We start from the raw sequence: 12,462 nt of genomic DNA, 5'->3' as shown, positions 1-12,462 counted from the left end.
CTTTCTGAGTTTCACTCTGATTTTATGGTCTGGTCGGTTTCCATATAAAGTTTGCTTAACCAGTGGCACATGGATACTATGGTCCCTGTCATATTGAAAACAGCACTGATTTAAAGCATTGGAAACAAACAGCACAGGTTTAAATCAGCCATCAACGTAATTGTGGGTCTGCACTTAATTAGGAGGGGACCTACCCAAAGATTCCATAAAAAATTATGTACTACTTAATTATCTTCACACGTTTGTCTCCCAGATTTAAATGGCTGGCCCCCCCTAATTAATTTTCTTTGGAAATTTTGGACATATCATTTTACATCTCATTCTTTTTTCTTTTTTCTTTTTTTTAGTCTTTGGCAACATTTTCACCCTGTCACCATCCACTCCCCACGCCAAACTCAAGGTAAAAAAAAAAATTAATAAATAAAAAAAATCAGTATAAATATAATTCAGAATTCCTTCTTACATAACATGATGATTTGTCATGGCATTATGGGATTTATTATTATAAGAAATTAAAGAGAATATGATTATAATTTGGTGTAACATCACCCTTTCTTTATAATTACAACTAAAAAAAATCACAAATATCGATGCATCAAAAGTTGCATTTTGTGATTAAAACGAGATAGTAAGTTTTTTTTTCTTTCAAAATGAAGTTTTCCTTATAAATGACTTTATAGAGATCATGCAAGTTTTGTCAACTTTTATGAATTATGACTTAGTTTTCAATAAAATATAAGAATTTTTTTTATTTTAGAGAGACGCTCCCCTCAATTTTATTTATAACCTTCACTTTTGAAGAAGAAATAAAAAATTTCAAATCCAAGCTTTTCTTAAAAAGAAAAAAAAAACCGTCAATTACATTATATTATTCATAAATATTCAAACAAAACATACTAATTTACATACAAAACAATAAACGAAAACCTACTAATTAATCATAGTGTCTCCAAATTAACACTGGTAATCTCAAAGACTAGTAGTGCATCATGTAATCTCCCATTAATTAAAGTTAATCATCATCCCCACACATCACACATGCCACACTTAATTTTTTTTTTTAATTTCTTTTTTGTTTATTCTTCTTAAACTTATTGAATTTTTCTATTCATCATCCATATACCTCACACTTGGTAAGAGAAAAAAAAAAGAAAAAAATTAAAAAAAATATATAGTGTGTGGAGATGATGAATAGATCGTTTTCTTAGACAAATGATCTGCCACAGTTTCCTCGTCTAAAAGTAAGTTGTATAAAAAGGATAACAACCAGTGAAAAGAAAGAATATCATGATCCTAAGTCTTGTAATATTGCCATCGAGGGGAAGCCAAAAAATCATGAAGAAACCAATGTACAATAATAATATGGTTGAATCTGTTTCAAAAATCATGCCCTAGAACTCCAGTTATAACACCCGGGTCCAGAGTGAAGTAGTTTTCAAAAAATTTAGATTTTTATGTGCGAAAAACCCATTTGATTTTTTTTTCAAATAGTTTTTTTGAACAAGTTGTTTTATTATTATTTTTTTTTAAGTCGAGTCGAGCCCCAAAACTTATAGAGAAAGCCCAAATTTTTGCGTGCCCAAACCCCAAGCCGTGAAGATCAAAGATCAGACCCCATGACATTCACATCTTCAAGTCAAGCACATTTTCTTCTCTAGGGTTTACCAGCTTTCTTTATATAAAAATCCCACGTAGAAACTCACCCATCAAATCTAGTGTTGCCGCTCTACATCTCTCCCATACCACCTCTCGACATCACTTGCTACAAGTCACATAAATATTTCTTCCCAAGCTGCTAGCCACTCCTCCCCACACAAACAGCAACCACGGCTCCTCCATGCACAACGTAAACCACCATGTGATAGCCCACCACCCAACCCATTGGCAAACCGTGAACCCCACGGTAGAATAACAACCTCTGCTATCCTAAACCACAAAGTATGTGCACTACCATAGGGATAGTAACCACATCATTGCGTTGCATGCCCCTCCCACTATCCAACTTCAATGTCGTCCTCACCATCATGTGAAGCCTAGCAGCCAGTTTTCCTAGTGTCAATCACGGGACTACCGTGGAACAGCCACTGCCTCCACGTCCAAGAAACGCCCAACAACAGTAGTGCACCGCAGCAACGCCTCATGCAAGACTCTATTTTGCACCATCGAAAGCAGAGCACCTACTTCCCTCCATAGTGAACCGCAACCACACCACCACGTAACGGAGACCACGGCCAACTGGAAGCCGTCTTCATCCCAATGCCACTCCCGATCGGCTGTTGCCATTTATTCTCGGTGAGTACCTCGCGTCACTGTCCTCGCCGACTGTTGCATCGAAAACACATGAAACGTTTACTCTTTAGAGTATACGTAAACTTAGTACTACATATTATTCAGATATGAAATTACAGTTTTGCCCTTATTATTAGATGGTTTCAATTTGAAATTTTTGTTTATATTAAATCTGTTTTTACATTGTTTATGCGGGAAGTATAAGAAATTTTTACAGAAAATAAATAGGATTTTCAAATTGTTCCATTGGTAGCAAATTATTTTAGTAACTGTGTAACTTTATTTTAAACATTTAAATTATGATTAAAGCTATTTGTTTATTATTATTTAACGGATTTTTACTAGTACTTACCTTAAATGTTGAGTATTATCAAAGAAATTTAGAGAATGAGGATATTTTAAGGTTATAAGGATATTTAGGTATTGAAGGATTAAAATAGATTATTTTAGAAGTTTAGGATTAAATATCGAAATATGTGATTAATTGAAAATTTACGAGAATTACGTGATTATTTTATAGATGAAGATTAATTATTGTTCGACATTTTGAGGAAAATTCCGAAAAAGCTAAGAAGTCCAGGTAAGCGGGGTTCCTATGCTAGACTTTGCATTAAAATAAAATGAGTTGAAGTTGACTTTTTTGGAAAATATACATATTTGGTTATGAAAAGAAATTTGAACTACATCAGTTATTTGTTCTGCATTATTCATGAGATTTTGTTTAAGAAGAAAGTATTTTTGTCATGACTGGTGTAGACATGAGCTTATTTTTTGCATTCTATTTCTAACCTATGCAAAAAGAGTCAATATGAAAATTGTGCATAATTATGTAAATATGCTTTGGATCTGCTTTGATTACGAAGATGATATGATTTTGTTCAATACTCTGTTTGGACAAGATGTGATTTCTAAAACTCTTTAGCATGACTCTCTGATTCTGAATTTGATTTTGTTTCCACTCTGTTCAATTACGGCTCTGCCACGGGTGATAATAGTGGCATACAACCTAACAACGGGTTATAATAGTGGATATGGTCCAACCACGGATAATAATAGTGGATACGGTCCAACCACGGGTTATAATAGTGGATACGGCCCTGCCACGAGTTATAGTAGTGGTCTCTGTTTTGAGTTCACACCTTGGTGACAGAGTGATTTATGTTCTGTTTGGCTATCCGCAGACGCACAACCCTTCCACGGGGGTTATACCTAGCTTCTGTTCTGATGATGATGATGATCATTTATGCTATGCCAAAGGATATTTTTTTTGAAATTATTTCTAAATCATCGCTCTGATATTTTGATAAGCTTCTGCATTCTGAAAATGAAAATGTTTTGTTCTGCATTCTGATCTCTGTAAATGCTCATGTTCACACACTAGTATATGACATCTGCTTACTGAGTTGTTGATAATTCACCCATTATCTTCAAATATTTTTCAGATAATTTAGATGGTTCAGCTGGAGAACAAGAATATGAAGTTTTAGTAAGGTACGATGATCGTAGTGAAATAAGTGTCTGAGGGTACAAGTTCATTGGAGAGTTTATTTTTAGTAGGTTTATGATTTTATGTTATTTGACATTTGGAGTTCTTGATATTTCTAACATTTTATGGAGTTTTTAGATTATCTCATTGAGATATTTATTTGGTGTCCTAGTAGAGGAACATATATTTTTTAGTTTGAATAAATGGATTTGTGCTTTTTGAAAATATTGGAGTATTTAAATATGTTATAGAAGTTGAATTTAGGTCGTTACAAGAGTGAACCCTCCGAACCTCCGAAAACGGAACGTTACAGCAATTGTTGGTAGTACACAGTTGTGTCAAATCCTAAGTCATGAAGAACCTGAAAAGGCAAAATTATTAAACGTATCCTTCTCATTTCCATAAACAGATCTATCAATATTGAACTACTTAAACGTAACTAAGAGGTGGATGATACAAAGAAACTACTAAAGGTCATTGAGACTTGTTTGCTTCTATTTTAGGACTTGCTTGTTTGCTTTCTACTTCACACAACTGCAAGCACATATTGTATAAAAGGCGATTAAATATATGATCGACTTCTGTTATTTATAAGTCTGTATATAAACATCATTTATTATAAAACTTATTATCATTACAAAAAAAAAAAAAAAAATTAAAATAACAATATTTTTAATATTGAATGGTGTGAAAATTTTCTATATCAGTAGTAATGAATTTGATGTACTGATCATAAACAAGCACCCCTATGTTTTGTTGGGTTTTGGTCTTGTATTTATTTTGTGATCGTTGCGTATTTTTTGCACCATGTATTGGTTTGGTTTTCCTCCGCCGTAAGTGATCAGGTTTTTTAATAATATCTAAGGGTACTGTCCCTTTTTATAAAAAAAATATATATATTTATGATTATTATATAAATAAATATATATATATATATATATATATGTTAGCCCTTAGAAATCATGCAATTATAAGTTAGGTAGTTTTAAGGAAGAACCCAACTGCCGGTCTCACTTGGGGCTCTGACTAGTTGTTTTGAAAAAACAAATGTGATTTTCGAACTAACTTTTAAACAATATGTCAATTATATATGTCCAACCTATTCTTGGACAGCAAAGCTATCGGACAAAGCAACTTTAGCCATGTATTCAGCTTACAGCTTTGAAATTTGTGTGTTCCCATTTAGATCGTGCAGATCAGTGCACTTGCAATTGAAAATGATTGTTTTTCCATTAGAGCAAGGGAAAGAAACACAAGTAAATCGAAAGGAAATGACCCAAGTCTGACTTTGCTGCTCAACCAAGAGACTTGAGCATGCATGCATATCTTCCGCACACAATATATATACAATTAAACAACTGCTTCCAATAATGAAGTATGTGAAGATCAAAATGGGACCCAATGCCCAATTAATTATCCCAAATCGTGCCATTGTCAATAAATTAAAGGACCCCTTGGACTGTCGACATAAGCCATTTAATCTAATATTAATATATATATATATATATATATATATATATATATATATATATATGCTCCTGTGGAGTTTACATGATTGTCTAAGAATTCTATAGCAGCATCGTTGAATACTGTTGGATTCGTATATAATATTATTTCTGTAAAATCAGACCATTCCATTAAGTTTGATCAAGCAATTAGTGAAGATCTGTATATGTAAATCTGAACAAATCATGGAATGGAAATTTCATAGATGCTTTGACTAGCCCCATAAATAAATTAGAATACTTGAGGAGATAAAAGCATTAACAAAACCTACCTTTATATTATGGAAAATGATACTATATATAGCGCTTGAGTTTGTTCTCTTAATTTGATCGCTCATGGAATTTTTTTTTTATTTAATGATTAAGAAATTAACTATTAGTGTATTGATTATTTTTTAAAAAAAATATTTAAAATCTACTTTAAAAAAAAAATGCAATTTACAGTACTAAGGGCATGCCTAACTGTCAAACCTTAGCGGCATTGTAGCACTACCTTATATTATTTAACAGTGTTATAGGATATGCTATGTTTATGCATAATCTTGCTCGATCTACCAGTTTGAGACATTGAATGACGAGGAATCTTTTTCTTTTCTCTTCTTTGTTACGAGATTTTTTAGGAGAACTTCAAACCGTTCACGGAAACCATTTTGTTTTCCATTGGACTAAAGGTCTGAATGGAGACTCAGTGGTCCAACAGAACCTCAGAAGACAGTACTCTTACTAACTCATTCAGAGGAAAAATTATCCCTGAGAGAGAGAGGGAAATACTAGGCGTCTCCATCAGGAAATGAAAATGGCAAACATATAGGTGGGAAAGGTTGGAAAAAGAGTAGAACTTCTTCCTCTGATTTGTAGCATATCTCTCTCTTTATATAGCACAGACACAAACGCACAGAGACAGAGAGACAGAGAGAATGGAGAAGAATGATGGAGGAAACATGGAGAATAATGAGAAAGATGTTGGAACTAAAGAGCCTAAAATTAACTACAGAGGATGGAGAGTCATGCCATTTATCATAGGTTAGCTTATTGTTTTCTGTTGCATGCCCCCCTTCTGTGACTGACCTTTACTTTCTTCTTCTTTTCATTTTGAGTTTTGTTTGTTGTAAATCCCTGAGTTTCTGATTTGCACAAGATTTCAGGGAATGAGACTTTTGAGAAGCTGGGAGCCATTGGCACCTTATCCAACCTCTTGATCTATCTTACTAGTGTCTTCAACATGAAGAGCATTACAGCTGCAACCATGATCAACGTCTTCAATGGTACCACCAACTTCTCCACCTTGATTGGTGCTTTCCTCTGTGACACTTACTTTGGTCGCTATAAGACATTGGGGTTTGCGACAGTCGCCTCCTTTATGGTACTACTACTTCTTACCCTTCAAACTCCTTTTGTAATCAATTTGCATCCATGAGAGATGACATTTGTATATGACGAAATTTTGTTTCTGAATAAAGCTTATTTGTTATAAATTATATGACAAAGACAAGAAATGAGGTCCACGGAAAACAGAAGCTTGAGAAGGCTGTATAAGAATGATGTACCTCTTCATTTGCTTGATGCAACCATATGCAGAATTTTAGCTCATTCAACTTCTGTCAGAATGCATCTGATGTCTGATTTGTCTGTTTTTGTGAAGGGGTTGCTTCTGATACAACTAACAGCGGCAATCAAGAAGCTGCATCCACCCTCCTGCGGATCAGGAGAGATTGACACGTGCAAAGGGGCAACAGCAGGGCAATTGGCATTTTTACTGACTGGGTTTGGATCTCTAATAGTAGGGGCTGCTGGCATTCGGCCATGCAACCTGGCCTTTGGAGCCGACCAATTCAACCCTGAAACAGAATCTGGGAAGAGGGGAATCAATAGTTTTTTCAATTGGTACTTCTTTACCTTTACTTTTGCTCAGTTGGTATCCTTGACACTCATTGTGTATGTGCAATCCAATGTGAGCTGGGCTATAGGTTTAGGAATTCCAGCAATTCTGATGCTCATTTCGTGTGCACTCTTTTTCATGGGTTCAAAAATGTATGTGAAAGTTAAAGCCACAGGTAGTCCTGTGACCAGTCTGATACAGGTCATAGTGGTTGCTATTAAGAAAAGGTCGTTAAAACCACCAGAACAGCCATGGCTCTCCCTCTTCAACTATGTTCCTCCCAGTTCTATTAACTCCAAACTTCCATACTCCGAGCAATTCAGGTAGGAAACTTTTAAGAATTTTGAAATTGAAGGTCACATGAACACCTGGGTGTAAAAACTGAAACAACCAAAATGTTCATTTTGGCAGATTCCTGGACAAAGCCGCAATTGTGACCCCCGGAGATGAAATAAACCCGGATGGATCAGCAACTGATCCTTGGAAACTATGCACCATGCAGCAAGTGGAGGAAGTGAAGTGCTTGTTCAGAGTGATTCCTATATGGATTGCAGCCCTCATATATTATCTTGTCATGGTTCAACAGAATACTTATGCAGTATTCCAAGCCCAGCAATCTAACAGACGCCTAGGAAACAGCAACTTCAAGATCCCAGCTGCATCCTACACTGTCTTTTTAATGCTGAGCATGACCATTTGGATACCCATCTATGACAGAATTGTTGTCCCATTCCTCCAAAGGCTCACTGGAAAAGAAGGCGGCATCACAGTCCTCCAGAGGATGGGAATTGGCATATTTCTCTCCATTATCACTATGCTAGTATCTGCTCTGGTGGAAGGGCGCCGAAGGACAATAGCTCTAACCAAGCCAACTCTAGGAGTTGAACCAAGAAGAGGTGCTATTTCCTCAATGTCAGGTCTCTGGTTGATTCCTCAACTAACACTAACTGGACTAGTTGAAGCATTCGCAGCCATTGGCCAAGTTGAATTCTACTACAAGCAATTCCCTGAGAATATGAGAAGCATTGGTGGATCTTTATTATATTGTGGCATGGGAGGTTCAAGTTATTTGAGTAGTTTCCTGATATCAGTTATTCATCGAACAACAAAGGGGGCTGCAACCGGGAATTGGTTGCCAGAAGATCTTAACAAGGGAAGATTGGACTACTTTTATTACACAATTGCTGCTATAGAGGTGCTGAATTTTGGCTACTTTCTAGTTTGTGCAAGGTGGTACAGGTACAAAGGGACAGGCAAGGATGATACCCTTGAAGAGAAGATTGGATCAACACAATCTGGAAAAACAATCGCCTGATGATAAACAAGTTCACAGCTAATCTTTATTGTATTAGGCTATATATATATATATATATATACACACACACACACACACACCATCTTGAATAATATTTTTAGAGGCAGTTTAAGGTCCAATACTTATGTACCGACTTTATGTAGGTTCAGATCAGTTGACTAGAAAATGCCAGTTTCTGATGCAGAGTTAAGCTAAAGCAGGATGCATGCGTTAACATAAATGGGAAACATGGCATATGTATTTTTATTCTCCTCTCTCTTGAGAGAGAACACTACAAAAACTTTATGTAAAAACTTTCTACAATAACTTCTTTCTGCCTACGTGAAAGAAGATAATGAAATATTTTCCGACGACGATAGGGAAGAGTTCCGGCTTGGGGGCCGGGGGGGGGCAATGGAGTAATGAGTAATGATAAACCCATTGTTCTCTACAATTCTCTATATCTAAAATTAAAAGATTCAAATCAAGAAGGGGTTTTTTTAACATTTTCTATGAAGATGCATAGTCACTTTGAGTTTGGTTGGTTATAAAAAGGTAATTAAATAATTATAGATCTATTATTATTATTCTTATTATTATTATTAAATCAAGTACTATGATTTTCCTCTCTGAAAAATTATATTTGCAAGAGCCGGTAATACACACCCTACCTAACTTTATTATTTTTTCACTATTATTCACAGAATATCTGAAATTAACTCACTACCCAAATGCAATGTGAGAAACACAACCAAAGTCCCTTATAGCCTAAAGGACTCAGTATTGAAATCCTATTCAAGAATTACAAGTATCGGAGATAAAATATCAAGAACAGTAAGAACAAGCAATAAATCAACAAGAAATAATAAAAGAATAAAAAGAAGGAATACAAACAGAGATTACGTGGTTCGACCTTAATGGCCTATATCCACAGCAGGAACAGCCTCAAAGATCATTTTTTAGTGAGTAATCTTCAAAGCTAATGTATCATATACAAGATCAAGCTAATACCAAGCCAAAACAAGCCACAATCCACAATATAGCTTGCTTTCTCCCTCAGTAAAACCCTAGCTCAACTCTCTCTCTATCAAACTTACAGAGCTCTCGAAGACGGCAGAATGCTCAAAGTGAAATATGTTCATGTTACCCTAACACAGCAACATCGCATATATATACATGCCCAACAGTTTACAACATGTGCCTTTGATCTAGCGGCTCTCATTCATCATATCAGATAAGCCAAAGTTTGCTCACGTGCCCAGCACATGTCCACTCCACTGCATACTGATAAGGGCTACTGCTTATCACCAAGTGTCACACTTTTATTGGCTGCATATACATCAGTTAGAGTACTATAAAAATGGTAAAATAATTGACACACAATATTCACAATTCTCCACCTTATCAATATTATACCCATTACTTCTATCCTACTCTCATCTTGATTGTTTTTGCAATGTCCCTCTATTAGGGACCCCCAAAAGACTGCATGTTAATTAAGTTTAGACAGTGTCTAAACTTTGCTAATGACAGGGATTTAGTCATCATGTCTGAGGGATTTTCCTCAGTTGGAATTTTCTCCACTCTAACTTCCCTAGACTCAATTACATCCCTTACAAAATGGAGTCTGACATCTATATGCTTAGTCCTTTCATGATATACTTGGTTTTTAGCCAAATATATTGAATTCTGGTTATCACAATGTAAAATAATATTTCTTTTAAAAATACCTAATTCATGTGATATACCATTTAACCATATGGCTTCCTTTATGGCCTCTGTCAAAACTATATACTCAGCCTCTGTTGTAGACAAAGCCACAACAGATTGCAAGTTTGACTTCCAACTAATAGCCCCCCATAAGCAGTAAAAACATATCCTGTTATAGATTTCTTGGTATCCACATTACCAGCATAATTAGCATCTACAAAGTCCTCAAACTCACAACCTTCCTTAACATTTGATCCACATTTCAGGCTCAAATTAATAGTTCCAGAAATATACTTTAATAACCATTTAATGGCTTGCCAATGTGCCTTACCAGGGTTACTGATAAACCTACAAACAACAATGACATTAAATGTAAGATCTGGCCTTGTACAGACCATTGTATACATCACACTTCCCACCATGCTAGCATAGGGGATTTGTTGCATAAATTCTATTTCTAATCTGTTTCTGGAACCTGACTAGTGGACAACTTGAAATGTTGACCCAAATGTGAGCTTACAGGTTTAACTTGGTCCATTCCAAACCTTTTGAGAATTTTAGAAATATAATTTTTCTAGGATAGATATAGACATCCCTCTAACCTATCCCTTATAATATCCATTCCTAAAATTCTACTAGCTGGTCCTAGTTCTTTCATGTCAAACACGGATTTCAACATACACTTAGCATGTTTGATCAAATCAGAGTCTTTACATGCTACCAACATATCATATACATACAGCAAAAAGATATATTAATATTCCATTAACATCTTTATAGTAAACACAGCTGTCATAACAGCTTCTTTTAAAAATGATTTTCAAGCATGTAAGTATCAAATCTCATATATCATTGCCTGGGAGATTGTTTTAGACAATATAAAGATTTTTTAAGTAAACAAACTTGATTAGAGTTAATGTCTTTTATAAACCCCTTAGGGGGTTGCATGTAAATTACCTCTTTTAATTCTCCATGCAAAAAAGCAGTTTTTACATCCAGCTATTCTAAGTGCAAATCATGATATGCAATGAAAGACAGAAGCAATCTAATGGGACTATGCTTAAACACTGGAGAGAATCTCATTAAAATCTATTTCCTCCCTTTGAGTGAAACCTTTAGTCACTAGCCTTGCCTTGAACTTAGTGCCTTCTACTCCTGGTATGCCTTCTTTTCTTTTAAAGATCCACTTGGATCCACCAGCCTAATCCCATTAGGTTTTGTAACTAGATCCCAAGTTTTGTTTTTATTTAGACTCCATTTCATCATGCATAGCAAGTATCCCCTTAGTGGCATCCTTGCTAGCAATAGCCTCTTTATAGGTCCTTGATTCTTGATAAACAACCTCATCTGCAATAGTTAAAGTAAAAGTTGTAAGCTCTGCTTGACCATACCTTAGAGGTGGTTTTATAATTCTTTTCTTTCTGTCTCTTACCAAAATGTAAGAGTCAGAACCTGGTTTATCTAAGTCCTCTGAAGTTGGGCCCTCAGAGTTACTGATTTGCCTAGTATTAGGATCTGTTGAGCTGTTTTCTCTCTCCACCTCAACTTGTACATCTTCCCCGGTGTTACTAGGTCTGTGTTCTACCTCTACCTTATGTACCTGAGCCATCTGGGATTCATTAAAGATCACATCCCTGCTAATTATACATTTATGTCTGCCAGGTTCATATATCCATAGTTTATACCCCTTAACTCCCTCAGGGTATCCCAGAAATATGCACTTAAATGCCCTAAGGTCTAACATATTAGTTTTTGAGTGTGCATAAGTTGTACACCCAAAAATTCTAAGATAATCATAACTGGGAGGTTTCGTAGTCTACATTTCTTGTGGTGTTTTAAAACCTATGGCAGAAGATGGACACCTATTAATTAAGTGGACTGCTATGACAGCAGCTTCAGCCTATAAAGTTTTAGGTAACCCAGAATCAGACAACATACATCTTACCCTCTCTAGAATGGTCCTATTCATCCTTTCAGCTAGACCATTTTGTTGCGGAGTTTCCCTCATAGTTTTATGTCTTAGAATCCCCTCCTTTTGACAGAAAATATTAAACTCTGTTGACAGAAACTCTAGCCCATTATCAGTTCTTAGGATTTTTAGTTTTATGTCTACCTGATACTCTACTAAAGATTTTCATTCCTTAAAATTTACAAAGGTGTCACTCTTATGTTTAAGAATGTAAATCCATACCTTCCTAGAGTAGTCATCAATGATGGAGAGGAAGTAGTTCCCTCCACCATTAGAAGCTACTCTAGATGGTCCCCAAATGTCAGAATGTACATAATCTAGGGTCTGAGT

General features: G+C 35.5%; 1 protein-coding gene across 2 annotated transcripts; it reads left to right on the top strand.

Moving 5' to 3' along the window:
* Nucleotides 1–5,811: 5,811 nt before the first annotated feature.
* LOC108999239 (protein NRT1/ PTR FAMILY 2.11-like) lies at nt 5,812–8,767 on the top strand. Of its 2 annotated transcripts, none has more exons than XM_018976095.2 (4): nt 5,812–6,303; nt 6,426–6,643; nt 6,923–7,482; nt 7,571–8,767. In XM_018976095.2, the coding sequence occupies exons 1-4, from the start codon at nt 6,198–6,200 to the stop codon at nt 8,472–8,474; spliced, it is 1,788 nt and encodes a 595-aa protein (XP_018831640.1). In that variant the 5' UTR covers nt 5,812–6,197; the 3' UTR covers nt 8,475–8,767. The 2 variants fall into 2 exon arrangements, with proteins under 2 accessions (XP_018831640.1, XP_018831641.1); XM_018976096.2 differs by having other exon boundaries at nt 6,198–6,303; nt 6,419–6,643.
* The last annotated feature ends 3,695 nt before the right edge of the window (nt 8,768–12,462 follow it).

The sequence above is a fragment of the Juglans regia genome, chromosome 2 (genome assembly GCF_001411555.2).
Source record: "Juglans regia cultivar Chandler chromosome 2, Walnut 2.0, whole genome shotgun sequence".
Classification (NCBI taxonomy): Eukaryota; Viridiplantae; Streptophyta; class Magnoliopsida; order Fagales; family Juglandaceae; genus Juglans; species Juglans regia.
This window is presented reverse-complemented; position numbering and strand designations above follow the sequence as displayed.

Bases quoted from the DNA above. Each gene is read 5' to 3' on its own strand.
- LOC108999239 (XM_018976095.2), top strand. From the start codon at position 6,198: ATGGAGAAGAATGATGGAGGAAACATGGAGAATAATGAGAAAGATGTT. The intron at 6,304-6,425 runs GTTAGCTTATTG...ACAAGATTTCAG, and splicing joins AGTCATGCCATTTATCATAG to GGAATGAGACTTTTGAGAAG. The intron at 6,644-6,922 runs GTACTACTACTT...GTTTTTGTGAAG, and splicing joins CGACAGTCGCCTCCTTTATG to GGGTTGCTTCTGATACAACT.